Source organism: Sardina pilchardus, chromosome 12, assembly GCF_963854185.1.
Source record: "Sardina pilchardus chromosome 12, fSarPil1.1, whole genome shotgun sequence".
NCBI classification, from domain to species: Eukaryota; Metazoa; Chordata; class Actinopteri; order Clupeiformes; family Clupeidae; genus Sardina; species Sardina pilchardus.
Window position 1 is genome coordinate 24,414,480 of NC_085005.1, and position 13,192 is coordinate 24,427,671.

Sequence of the window (13,192 nt, forward strand, 5' to 3'; positions counted from 1 at the left end):
GCTTCTGGTATTTGCCATTCCAGAGCTTTGTTTAGCAAAGACACGGGCAGGAAGAGATAGTCCCTATCAAAGGGAGGTCACACAGCGTCAGGGAGTGCGCTCTTTTTCATGACCGCCAAAGAGCTGCTTTCACAATGCTCTGCATTCATCAGCTAGAGGCCTTTGACCCTGCATTTATGACTATTGGGTCTAAACGACCGGTCTGGACACCGTGTCCATAGCAATGACCTCTACACTGAGGGGATAATGCTCTAGATATCAGTTTAATGTGAGTCAGCCAAAAGAATAAGTAGGTGAACTTGTTCTCAGGAAAGTACCATAATGGCCTTGGGGACATTTTAACTGGCATGTGCATTTCAGTGGAACTTAAGAATAACAGGTTTCACAGAAGCTTTTCCACTGACGGAGCCACATTCTTCTTGGGACGAGCAAACCTCATGGAAAGAAAAGGGATTTTGACTGCATGACAATAACGGCACTTTCAGACTTGCAGCATAGCTCCACTGAAGCGCTGGCAAGGTCATCTGTAAACTACATGGTTCTGCTGAGTGTGTGTGTGTGTGTGACGTGTGTGCGTGCGTGTGTGTGTGTGTGTGTGTGTGTGTGTGTGTGTGTGAGTGAGAGAGAGAGAGTGTGTGTGTATGTTTACCTGACATCCTGTCGGAGGCCAAGTAGTGCTCGATGGCCTCGTACTGCAAGTTAACGGCGGGCACGTTCTCAGGGTGGGTAACAGCCACTGTCAGCAGAATTCCCATCAGCAGATTCACCACCTACACCGAGAGAAAGAGAGAGAGAGAGAGAGAAAGAGAGAGAGTGAGCGAAAAGGAACAAAGAAAGCAAGAAAGCAAGAAAGAAAGAAAGAAAGAAAGAAAGAAAGAAAGAAAGAAAGAAAGAAAGGGTATGCAGAACAAAAAGACTTTTAAAAACCTTTACTTAAAAACCTTCAGACACCCACAAAAACAAATCAAACATCATCACCACGTCAGAGTGCTGTAATTAGAGACAGGAGTGGATATAAAGTTAATTTGCGACCCAGGGGAGAAACCACAGAATGCAGTGCTCACACACAGGCAATAAAACATAAAGGGTTGACAAATGACAGTTAAATATCAGGCATGTGAAAAGAAAACATAGTCCTATGTGTTGAATTTGTTTAAAAAATAATAATAATAATATATATATATATATATATATATATATATATATATATATATATATGTAAGGGATAACGGCCGACGAGGTGACCGGTTCGATGGAAATAATGGCTAGGTGGAGGTCTAGAACTCCGGCGACGTGCGAAGCACGGAGACGGAGTTACCTCCGCCGTGCCATTATTTCCATCGAACCGGTCGACCTCGAAGGCCGTTATCCCGCTTATCTCCCGTTTGTATTCATAACCTGTATATTTAGAACATAGTTTTATTCCACCGTTGCGTCCGTTAACATCGCTAAAACTGTCTTGACTGTGGGACTACTTTCCGCCACATATCAACTTTCTACTTGCAGGACAAAACTGCCGTTACTAGTTCTAAATGGATAGTTGCTATGGCCAAAAGCCAGTCGTTAGTTCTAAATGGCTGGTTGCTACGGCCAAAAGCCAGTCGTTAGTTCTATCTCTGCCGTTGTCAAGCGGGCATTTCCCAGGATTCTGATTAACTTTAACTTTGAAAGATCGCTACTTTTGTAGCCTACATGGCATCCAACTAGCTACAATCCACCTCCGTCATATGCTACAATGTTACTATGGTTCTGCACGTCTGTATTTCAGCTTGGATGCAACGTGACAGTTCATTTAAACTTCGCAACGAGTTTGGCGAATTAATATTCAAGTGTGATACGGGAACTACTTCGAAGGTAGCAGGTTATACGAAGTTAATGGCCACCCCATTAGCCAATCAGAGAAGAGAATTCCATTGTTGAGGGAGATAAATATATATATAACACCTCCAGGAGGACCATACGTAGAGAATAACTGTAGCCTGCATTACAAAATCTCAACCAGACCAATGAAGATCGTCTGCTTTTCTTTATGACCCAATCCCGTCCAAGGCACAAACAGTGAAGTTTAGCATCTCTAACCTCTACTACCCAATGTCAAATTAACATAGGCTAACATTGTCAACCAAAAGTACTGACTTATGCTAAGCAATAAATACTGAAAAATCACCCTGATCACGGTATTCAAATGTTCAGGGACTGATACATAACACATTGACCCTTCAGCATTCAGCTCTCCAAAATATGGTAACAGTTACACCACCTTGTGCATGCATACCAAGGTAAGCACTACAGGCTAAGACTGCATCGTTATTTCCAGTGTTATCCTTGAAACCTGAACTGCCATACCCGGACATGTTTTTCGCCCACAACTGCTACAATTGATATCATCCATTTCATTAGTCTGCACATTGATCTGTTGTTATGAAGCTCGTAGGCCAAGGCTATCTGAGCCCCCTGCGTCTACCACCGCAGGGCTCAGAGTCCTCCTACCATCAGAACTTAAACAACATCAGCCAACATCTTTCCTCGACTTTAAGAAGCAGCCCAGGATGTGTGATGGCGGGGGATTAGTGGACATGTTTGGGTGAGAAACGCAGAGTCATCCTGAGTTTGGGGAAGAAATGCCAGTGACCTCACAGTGCCAGGAAAACATTGCTATGAGCATAATAACGCTAGTCTTATACACAAGAAATGGCCAGGCAGCAATCTGATATGCAGGAAGGAGAGTAATCACACAAAAAAGGTTCTGAGTGAGCCGTGCATTGAAGGGTTGTAAGACCTGGGCTGAGTTACAACTTTAGTTTGACAATAATGTGATGATTATTTTTGATTTAGTGGAATTAGAGGTCTTCCATTTAAATATGTTGATACTGGACATAACTTCTGTAACAAAGGCAGTTTTTGTCAGGCCAATCTCTGATTCATTAAGTTTTCTTTCATATTGTTTAATTTGCTTCTGTCAATGTAATGGAAATATGATCTTGTGTGTGTGTGTGTGTAGGTCATGTATATAGGCAAAGGAGTTACCATAGGTCACTGCACACATAAAGATGCTCTTCGGGCAAATCATTCTAAATTAAAGGAGAATTACATGAAAAAAGTTCTCCTTGCTCAACTTGACACTGCATAAGCTTAATCGCTCCTATAAGTGCACATGATTTAGCCGAACCGCAACCAAACCCCAAGCACAATTTGTTGAGAGAGAGAGAGAGAGAGAGAGAGAGAGAGAGAGAGAGCATGTGTGTGTGCTACAAAGAAAGGCTACACACAGGCGCAGTGTGGGATTAATGCACCTACATTCACATAAAACCTAACAGCTGTTGCGTAACGCGGGGAGCGCTGGAAGCTGAACAATTGTAAGGACCAATGGCATATAACAGCCAGTTCAGTCTCCCCATCAGTGGAATTCAGTGGAACTGTCCCCTTGTTTTCTGACCTGTCCTTCACATGACCAGTTTGACATTACTCATTACTTCGGCATTTTTTTTGTGAGGATCAATGGTTGTTTAACTCACAAACTGGAAAGCATTACCGTAACTTAGCTCGGTGGGATGGTTAACTTTAACTAATAAACTATAACATTATTTCTCTGCCTCAAAACACTTTTAGTTTAGGACATGTATCATAACAAAATCAAACACCTAAAGAGACGTTAATCTGTTAGCATTAGATCAAGTAATATTGACGTTTAACATTATTGAATAATTTTGCCTGACAAATGTAGAGTGAACGAAATGATCACATTGAGTATATTTAGCGAATAGCTTTATTTTGTTAAGTCCAGGTAACTGCAGGACTTCCAATACCAGAAAGTAATGTAAACAAACAGCACAAATTCTGATATGCTTGCTAGCTAGCTAGTTGGGTAGAGCAAACAGCTAGCTGCTATCGCACCATAGCGCCTGGGTTAGGTTAGTCATCGGAGTAACGTTAACGTTATCCTTCTTCCATTCATGCAAAAGAGCACACAACCGCACTTGTAAATCAATCTTCATCAGTAATAAAACCTCTCAGTTTCCACAAATATTAGTAAAACAGTAGAACTTTGTCCATCAAACCTATTGTATTTAACGATGGTTAATATTTGGACAACTGACTAACATCGCATCAATATCCTTGCAGGTCATTGGTTCATTTGGTTCAGTAAACTTTGCAATCGAGCTAACGTTAACTAGCGCTAACTGGCCTCTAGCTGGTCAGCTTCGCCAACATTACCAACCAAGATATCTAACGTCACCAAATATTCTCGATCACTCTTATCTATGGACAAATGACACACAGTTGTGCTATGGCTATCATAGCAACCAGAAAGCACATCAGAGTGCACCACGACAATAACGGCTCGTCTCAAGTTAGCTTTAATCGCTAGCTCTCGTTAGCCCTGCAAAGCTAGCATAAATGGCTTCTGCAGCTAGCCAACGCATATCGACCACATCCACATACCATGTACCATGTCCCCAGGATGATAGTTCCTGTCCGAACATGGCAGCACCCGCAACATCTTGTCGTGTAGAATCTGTCGCGAGTCGGTTTGAAGTGCATATCGCCCTGCATGTTTGGGAGAAACATCATGAAAACGGCACGACCTACAAGACTTCCACCATCAACAACAGTCGACTCTGAATTCTGGAAACGCCTCCCTACCTGACTGACGTTACAAACGAAAACATACAGACATACGGACTTGACAAGCATCTGCCTAAGCCAATGGTAGAACGAGATTAGACAATCATGCAAAGAAAGGAAAGGGAAATGGGCGGGATCAGTGCTGCTGCTGTAATACTTGTGCCAGTCTATCCCTATTTAGAAATTCTCTGCTTGAGCAGACCTTGTCATTTCTGTTGGCGTAATCCCTCACAGTTACTGGGAAATTCCATCAACAGCATATTCGTTGTAGATATGTAACAAACTAGAACTGGAGCCTACATGCTGAATTTACTAGCCTATAGGCTAGACTACAACAGACTGCATGGTCTAGTAGTCTACATAGGCCTAGACCTTCAGGTAAGGCTACATCTTAGGCCTACACATAAAACATGAGGGCAGAACGCTTAGTAGGCCTATTGTTTATTATTTTTAACCGCCAAAAATAGCTTGCAGTTTCTGCAATGTCTTCTTAATAGCTCTTCTCTTGAGGCACAACCACATAGATTAGATTAGATTCAATTTCACTGCCATTGTGCAGAGTGCAAGTACAAAGACAACAAAATGCAGTTTGTGTCTAACCAGAAGTGCAAAAAGCAGAAAAGTCCAATGTGTTATGCATAGACAGGATACAAAATATAGTGCAGAATAGACAGTAGCTTATCAGTTGGTTTACTGAAGGTGGTTTAGAGTAATATTGAATATAAATATGTGTGGACGAAACAGCAATGTGATATGAACAAAGTATGAACAACACACACACACACACACACACACACACACACACATACTGTATATAATGTATTAGTAAGACTAGTGAGAATAATATAGATCTAGCCTGTATGCAGTGTATTGTAGTAGTGTTACTATATGACTCACAAATGATGCCTGTGAGATGTTGGCTAGCTTAAGTTATCTTTGCGGTTTTTGCTATTGATTTGCATTGAACTCAATGAGCATGAAACAGGCTAACTGAAAAAAAAACACCATGCCAATCTAGGTATGGTGAATGGTATGTGATAATGTGGTGTTAATTAATTCCAAAGGCCAGGGGAACTTTATCAGGATGCATAGTATCCTGGATCCATGAAATTATGGCCTTTAAAAATAAAAACATAAAAAAATCCCTTCCTCTATGGGAATTTAACATAGGGGTCAAATACTTATTCCCCCTGTATTTAAAGGAAGTACACTTATTTATTTACGATACATGCTTCATTCACAAAGAATTTCCAGAAGATGATTTTATATTCCTCTTTTTAGTTAACTTTAGCATGGGTTCAAATACTTATTCTCTGCATGTATGTTAGCCTGGAAAACCAGCGCCAACTGCTGGACGGCAAATCCATTTAGGCTGGTTTATCAGGCTACATGTATGTTGTTCATACTGCATATCCGTATCTATTCTGCTCTATACACGGCACATATTTCTAGTACATTTATATTACTGTAAAACATCTTATAGTTTAAGCACCACCTGTAGCCTACTGTATATATCACATTGCACTCAGATGCAAACTGCATTTCGTTGTCTATCTGCACAGCAATGACAATGAAATCAAATCTAATCTAATCTAATCTAATATAAAATATTATTTGCCTTTGGGTTGTATTGGTTGGTGTTCTAAATACAGTTCAAAAATTAAATATTTAGCAACAACACTAACTCATCAAGACCAGACAAGGAACCACAAGGTCTGTCACCATGACACCATAGGTGTCCAATTTATTACTCAAAAGTGTAAAGCCTCCAGAAGTCAGCAAGCCCACTTAAAACAGCATAATACAGATTTAATTTGTTAATGTGAATGTAGTGCAGTTTAAACCGCTGTAGACAATGATGATGAACATAATACATTTGAGAGACTATGCTACATTTTAGACAGGGCAGTGTTACAATTGGTCTCCTAACTCAGAGTCTGGCACGTCTGGCAGATCAATAAATACAGTATCATGTGTTAAAATGGGAACACAAAGTAGAGCATCATCTCAGAAAGGCCTACCAGTGATACAACCAAAAATCCTGAAAATCATGGCACTTATAAGACACACACACACACACACACACACACACACACACACACGCACACACACACACACTCACACACTCACACATACACGCACGCGCGCGCACTCTATCTCTCTCACCCTCTCTCTTTCTCTCCTTCTTTCTCTTGTTTTCTCTAATACAAAACACTAGTTAAAAATTAAAAAAAAAAACAATTGACCAGCTCCTGTCTGTCTTATCGTTTTACTGCTACTGAACTGTACATGTTACATGTCACTTTCATTTTTCATCTTTCCCCTTTGTCCTTGTTCTCACTCAGACATACCTCACGCCTCTGCTTGACAATCTCCTTTTCCTGTCCGTTCACCCTCTTTCTTCTTTTCCTTTCCCTTCCTCTCTTTCTCTCTTTCTCTTGCACCTTATTTACAATTACTCCATCGTCTCCACACCCTTTGTAGTACTTCTCATCCCCCTCTCCATCCCCCTCTCCCTCCCTGAAGAGTGAGAGAACCTCTCTCCTCCTTTGAATAGTCATTATGGTTGCATGTGGTGCTATGCCGTTATGAACTCGTCTTTTGTCGGTGCTTGATGATACATCGCCTTGCCGTTTGTGTGCTGGGCCGCCGCGTACTTTCCTTTCTCCCTCCTCTTCATGAAGTACACCACAGCGCCAACGAGCACCAGGGCCAGGGCCAACGCTCCCACACCCCCGCTGACGACCGCTGAAAAGTAGAAAAGATTTCCTGATGACGCTCTTTGTCATGGACGCCAGACAGATGCTTCAGGCAGAGTCATTACACCCTCCTCTCAGTTGTTTTGCTCCAGTCACCTGGACTTGCTAATTAATGCACTCGCAGAGGAACAGGTTCCACTAATTGGTGACATTAGCCGGCTCAGTGCTTCCTAGACCAACACAGGAAAGCTGACAAATTCTGACGCACGAGCTGCTTGTAAACATATCCATAAAACATACTTTTTACAAGGAAACTGTTGATGCTTTTTAAGCCATGGAGGCTGATAGGGACGGTAACCAAGGGGCGGTAACCGGTGTGACCAAGTTTCTGTTGTACTGAGCTGATGACCCCTGGATGCCTTTATGAAACTATTTCTATAGTATTTCTGTAGTAAAATGTAATACTATGATGTTCTGAACCACTATAATATCCTTCCCCACTTGTTTTTATAGTAAATTCTTATAGTACTTCCTAGTGTATCCCAAAATAACAACATTATGCCACAACAATTATGATATATTGTCCTGGAATACTAAAATTTCTAAAATTCTTGTTTGCGGGTTAAGCCCCAGCCAAAGTTGATAGCAGTGGGTCAAACTGGTAACCAAAAGAATCCTATAGTTGCTTATGGTTGTTGTGCAAGCTTGGGTAAAGCCAGACGAACCTGTTAGCAAATTTTAATTTGCTCTGCAGGTCCATCTGGATTGACGTTAGTTTCCAAATCACCAAAAACCCGCTTATCCAGCATTGAGCGGACTTTATATGATGACAGATAGCCTAGATCAGTCCATTCAACATGACCAATGGCTGGGTTAAACAAATATGGACGTATGTTTTCTTTTGAATTGACTAAACAACTGCATCTAAATCTTTGTTTACAAGAAAGATGTGTGTGCTGCACTGAAACAAGTTTAACGAAAAAGAGTTTAGTGCAGCAGTTTACGTTTAATTTCACTGCTTCGTTACACCCCTGGAAGTCATATGTTAATGAAGCCTTTCCAGACCCACTTTCAATCTCAGTTGAGATTTGAGAAGCATTCTAGCGTCAACAAAGCCAATGTTGTGGCCTTAGACAAGGAACTTTGTCTCAGCCCACCAAAAGGAAAAAAAAGTCTTTGCAATGTTTCATTCTGACTGACACACACATGCACACACACACACACACACACACACACACACACACACACACACACACACACACACACACACACACACACACACACACACACACGCGTGCACACACAAACACACACACACACACACACACACACACACACACACACACACACACACACACACAAACATGCACACACACACACACACACACACACACACACACACACACACACACACACACACACACACACACACACACGTGCACACACACACTCACACACACACACACACACACACACACACACACACACACACACACACACACACACCGGTTGACAGATTTGTTGTTCCTTCATACCAGTGCTTACAGGTCTTGTATAACCACCATAATACTATTTGGCAGAAGGATTACCTGCAAGAGTCTCCTTGTCCTCCAAAAAGCCATGACTCCCCTGTCCTGTCGGACGTGGCATAGATGCAGCAGTGACAGGCTGGGAATCAAATGTTAGATCCGAGTCATCCTAAGACAAGCAAATTGTTCAATAAATAGACTAAAGTACTATAATATAAGCAGAAGTGAGAGTAAACAAGTTCTTACAGGCCCTTCTCTTTTCGTGTCACCCACAAAGATTTCTCGGATAAGGCCCCCTTCTAGGGTCATCTGTGAGAGGGTGGTGGTTTTGACGAGCGGGCCTGAAAAAGAACAAAAAAAAAACAAGAGATTGTGCTTAGGAAATCCAGTTATACCCAAGAGCATTTTATTACCTCCGCCAAGGAGGTTATGTTTTCATCTGGGTTTGTTGGTTTGTTTGTTTGTCTGACTGTCTGTTTGTTTGTTTGTTTGTTTATTTATTCGCAAGATAACTCAAAAAGTTATGGATGGATTTCAATTACATTTTCAGGCAAGGTCTGAAATGACCCAAGGAAGAAAAAAAAGATATTTTGGGAGTGACCCGTATCACCGTCTGGATCCAGGAGGCGGTTATGTTTTGCCTGGGCGGAGGTTTGAGCTCTCAGAGTTTGATTGGTTATCATGCTGCAGGTGTGGATTTCACAGCAGTGCACTTACCTGAACCTGAACTCTCCAGATCCCCAGACCCCGAACCCTCAGCATCATCACCAGACCCGTCCAGATCCTCTGGGGGAGAACTCTGCAAGGAGGGAGGGAGAGTGTGAGTCAGACACACACGGCTTCATTTGTGCCAGAGGCAGAGCAACCTGGAGTGTGCAGGAGTGGGACTTCACAGATTTCGACAGGTGACAGCATGACAGCATAAGAAAGGCTTACACAACACAAAGACACCAATGTCAGCTTGCCACTAAGCTTTATAAAGCCAACTGTCCCGTTGTGAACAAGGTTTTCACATGCCTTCTACTCTTTCATTTCAGATCAAACCACCTGTCTTTGCTGCTTTCAATTTCACAACGGTAATTTGATCCATAATCTCACACCCCTGAAACCGCGCGTTTAACTTATGTCACGAGTTGCCAGGCAAACAATGAATCATTTTTGCCATGAAACTCCGGGACATGACTGTGCAGAAAGACTTGCCCCTGTGCTGATTCTCCCAATTACAGATTAACCATGAGGCTAATGACACTTGAGTGACTGGTGTCTGACTCATTAGCCACTATAGGCGTATACTAGGGAGGCTCAGCAGAGATTCAGGAGAGACACCTCCAGGTTATAACTGCTGTCCCTCCCAGTCATCTCTTAACGGTCATAAAAATGAATAACAAAGAAGGTATGAATCATCTTCCATTACACAGTGGCACGGTCCATTGCCAAACGTGTTGTTGAGTTAATCCACTGGATTATGGCAGCAGTAATGTCAACAGAGAACCCTCTGCCGTCTCCCTTGAGAAGAACTCAAAGTAGTAATTTATTTCTCTTGGACGTCTTTTTTTTTCTTTCTCCTTTTTGGCTCCTTTTGTTTGCTCAGCTCAGCTCAGCTCGGCTCAGGTGATTGTGCCATTGGCCCAACCCCTCTCTACATGTCTCTACTTATACATTAACTTGGAGGGACATGACTAACAGCCAGACAAGTACGGCCTGTATTTTCTCTTCCATAAAAATCAACTGAAGGGAGCCGTTTAGGATAGCGCTTTAGCCAATACACAAACAAGAGCAGATGGCAGCCAAGACCAGTCTCCGATTAAAACACGCCGTTCCAGATCGTCTGTTGTTGTCATAAAGGAATGGAAGTTGAAAATAACTGCAGTCGTGGCCACCAGCTGTTAGTTGTTTGTGGCAGTGATAGTACTTCAGGTTATGCTGCAGCTTTTTTATCACTAATATGAGGGGTTTATCATGTGAAAAACATACTGAAACAAATGTAATTGCAAGCGGCATGAAACAGATTACAGAAACAAGTTGTGAAGTTCCTGTCTAATGTTGTCATTTTAATACAAAGCCTAAAAGAGGAAGAATTGTGATCGCAAGCTGGTGTATCTAGAAGTTACATGCCAAACACGCAAATGTTGCAAAAAACATTACTGCTTGCAATGAACTTCTAAAACAAACTAGAATTGCAAATGGTTGTAATTATAATTGGGTCATGTATTCCAAGTAGTGAAGAATCTGGCTTGCATTCAGGTCGTTTCTTGCAGCATGGCCTTTGAACTCTTCTAAACAATGTTTTTCAACTAAAGGTCAATTACAGCTGCTTCACTGAACTTTGTGTTGACACTCTCCCTGTCTCTCAGGGTCAATATGAGTTATAATCATAATCAGGACTCATATGTCCCCAATTCAATGGCATATATAGCACTACATGAGCCATACTATACTTCCACAGAAGACCCATGTGGGCCATGCCCAGAGGATGAAATATTTACAAACTATTTTCCATATCCAAAGTTCCTCCCACCTGAATGCTGAATATAGACAGAATGTGGGCAAGTTCCCAAATGAGAACTGTCCAATGCCACAAGCTTTACATAAAATGACTGTTTAACAGTAATGAAAAAGGCCTTAATTTAGTGATTAACATGGTGATGTATGATTTCAGCGCAGGTGTATTCGTTTTAGGGTTTATCTTACATGACCTCATCGACGTGAGTCACTCACTGAGCGCAGTGATTAGATTAGAACGTGAGAAACATGCTCATGGACAAATTCAGTAAGGAACACTAGCTGCCAAAACCCAGCGGAACCCAATCTGGAATCTCTGAAGGAGAATGTCAAGTATTGATACACTCATGCACACACACACACACACACACACACACACATGCTTTGTTCCTCTTCCTCTCTCTCGCACACACACACAACCATAAATATGCTTTGTTCTGAGAGTTTTTTTGTATGTTGTTCTGGATGCAGTATTGCTTCTGATGGACTTTGATTGGACTAGTTGCCCTTATCTCCTCCCTAGTAAAAACGTGTCTAGATCTGGCTAGAGGGGTGTATCAGTATCAGAACCACACAATAAACCTTTGTTTATCTGAAGATGTCTTAAAAGGAAAGGGCAAGCCATAGTAAACTAGCTGTAAATTATCTCATTAAAAATGTTTAGACTACTATTACGAGTGTAACTTGCAGTTGAAAGAAGAAAAAAAAAAGAAACACGAAGAGAAATAAAGTCCTGATAAGACCACCATTTTGCACTTCTTGCATAAACTAAAGCCTAGCATTACATCAAGATACAGAAAGGCGTGAGAAAACCCCCCTAGCCAAAGACCACCCTTTCACACCTAGCTGACAAGGTGCAGCCTTGGCTTTGTGCTGTATATCCCTATGGAGGACTCAGGGCAGAGATCACCCCGCGGACCTTTTCAGTGGGTTATTTGAGAACGATTAGGGGCCAACACACAAATGTTTGTATAAATGCATACAGGGCAATTAGAACACGTCCACAAGCAGGGTCATGTCTGTTTGCGCAATTATGCACACACAAGTGAACCTGTCACCTGTGCCTTACGCGGCTTTACATGCCACTGCATCAATCACACTTAACCCACAAAACCGTGACCCTCCTGTAATTTTCCACTCCACAGGTAGATTGAGCCTTCATCAGTTACAAATGATCAGGAGTGTCAATACTGCACAACGTTATCAAAACAAACAAAAAAACTCTTCCCTGTTAAATAGTCTAGCCCCCCTTACATGTACAAGTGCATTATAACACACATTAACCAAGAACCCGCTTTGAAGCAAAGAGAACCCCCCCTGTGTAGGAATGGCATGTTCATTTGTCCTCACTCACCGTGTGTCCAGGGTGCATGCAGATGCCTGTGAAGAGTAGCCACGCGGCCAACCATGAAGCTTTCATTTTGTAGTGTTCTGACTTAGATTTTAGTTGCTCTGCTCACACAAGTGTGTCATGGCACAACCACTGCCTGTGGCGAATGAGTAGCGCCTTCCTCCTCACAGGTAATCTCTGCTGGGAGACGTTCAACAAACAGCAAAATAATGCTTTCTGATTGGTCCCTGGGCTTGAGGAACCAGGAAGTTACTCTTGGAAAATAACAGGAGAGGGGTTGGAAAACCTCATGCATGTATGAATATGTTGCAAGAGTATGAGTATGAGTAATTTGACATTTTGTGTATGTACCAACAGTGAATTACTAAGCCCTTAAAAAATAATAATAATAAAATAACACCCCGCACCCCCACCTCCACACCCCCCACACACACACACCAACTCATCTCGCCTGACAACTACCTCCTCATAAACACAACAAAACA

At 42.0% G+C, this 13,192-nt stretch overlaps 2 protein-coding genes across 3 annotated transcripts in view; both read right to left on the reverse strand.

The window, feature by feature from the left end:
- laptm4a (lysosomal protein transmembrane 4 alpha) overlaps nt 1-4,633 on the reverse strand; it is a 15,606-nt gene extending 10,973 nt beyond the window's left edge. The window contains exons 1-2 of the mRNA XM_062550240.1: nt 4,444-4,633; nt 650-770 (exon numbers count right to left, since the gene is read on the reverse strand). Of these exons, the coding sequence (XP_062406224.1) occupies nt 650-770; nt 4,444-4,572 (250 nt within the window). The 5' untranslated portion in view covers nt 4,573-4,633. The remainder of the gene's footprint in view (nt 1-649; nt 771-4,443) is intronic.
- A 1,706-nt stretch (nt 4,634-6,339) lies between these two features.
- Nucleotides 6,340-12,871, reverse strand: LOC134098395 (syndecan-1-like). 2 transcript variants are annotated; one of them, XM_062551426.1, is made up of 5 exons: nt 12,711-12,871; nt 9,572-9,653; nt 9,101-9,195; nt 8,915-8,993; nt 6,340-7,374 (listed from the first exon to the last, which is right to left on the reverse strand). In XM_062551426.1, the coding sequence occupies exons 1-5, from the start codon at nt 12,774-12,776 to the stop codon at nt 7,205-7,207; spliced, it is 492 nt and encodes a 163-aa protein (XP_062407410.1). In that variant the 5' UTR covers nt 12,777-12,871; the 3' UTR covers nt 6,340-7,204. The 2 variants fall into 2 exon arrangements, with proteins under 2 accessions (XP_062407410.1, XP_062407409.1); XM_062551425.1 differs by having other exon boundaries at nt 8,915-9,023.
- Between the last annotated feature and the right edge of the window lie 321 nt (nt 12,872-13,192).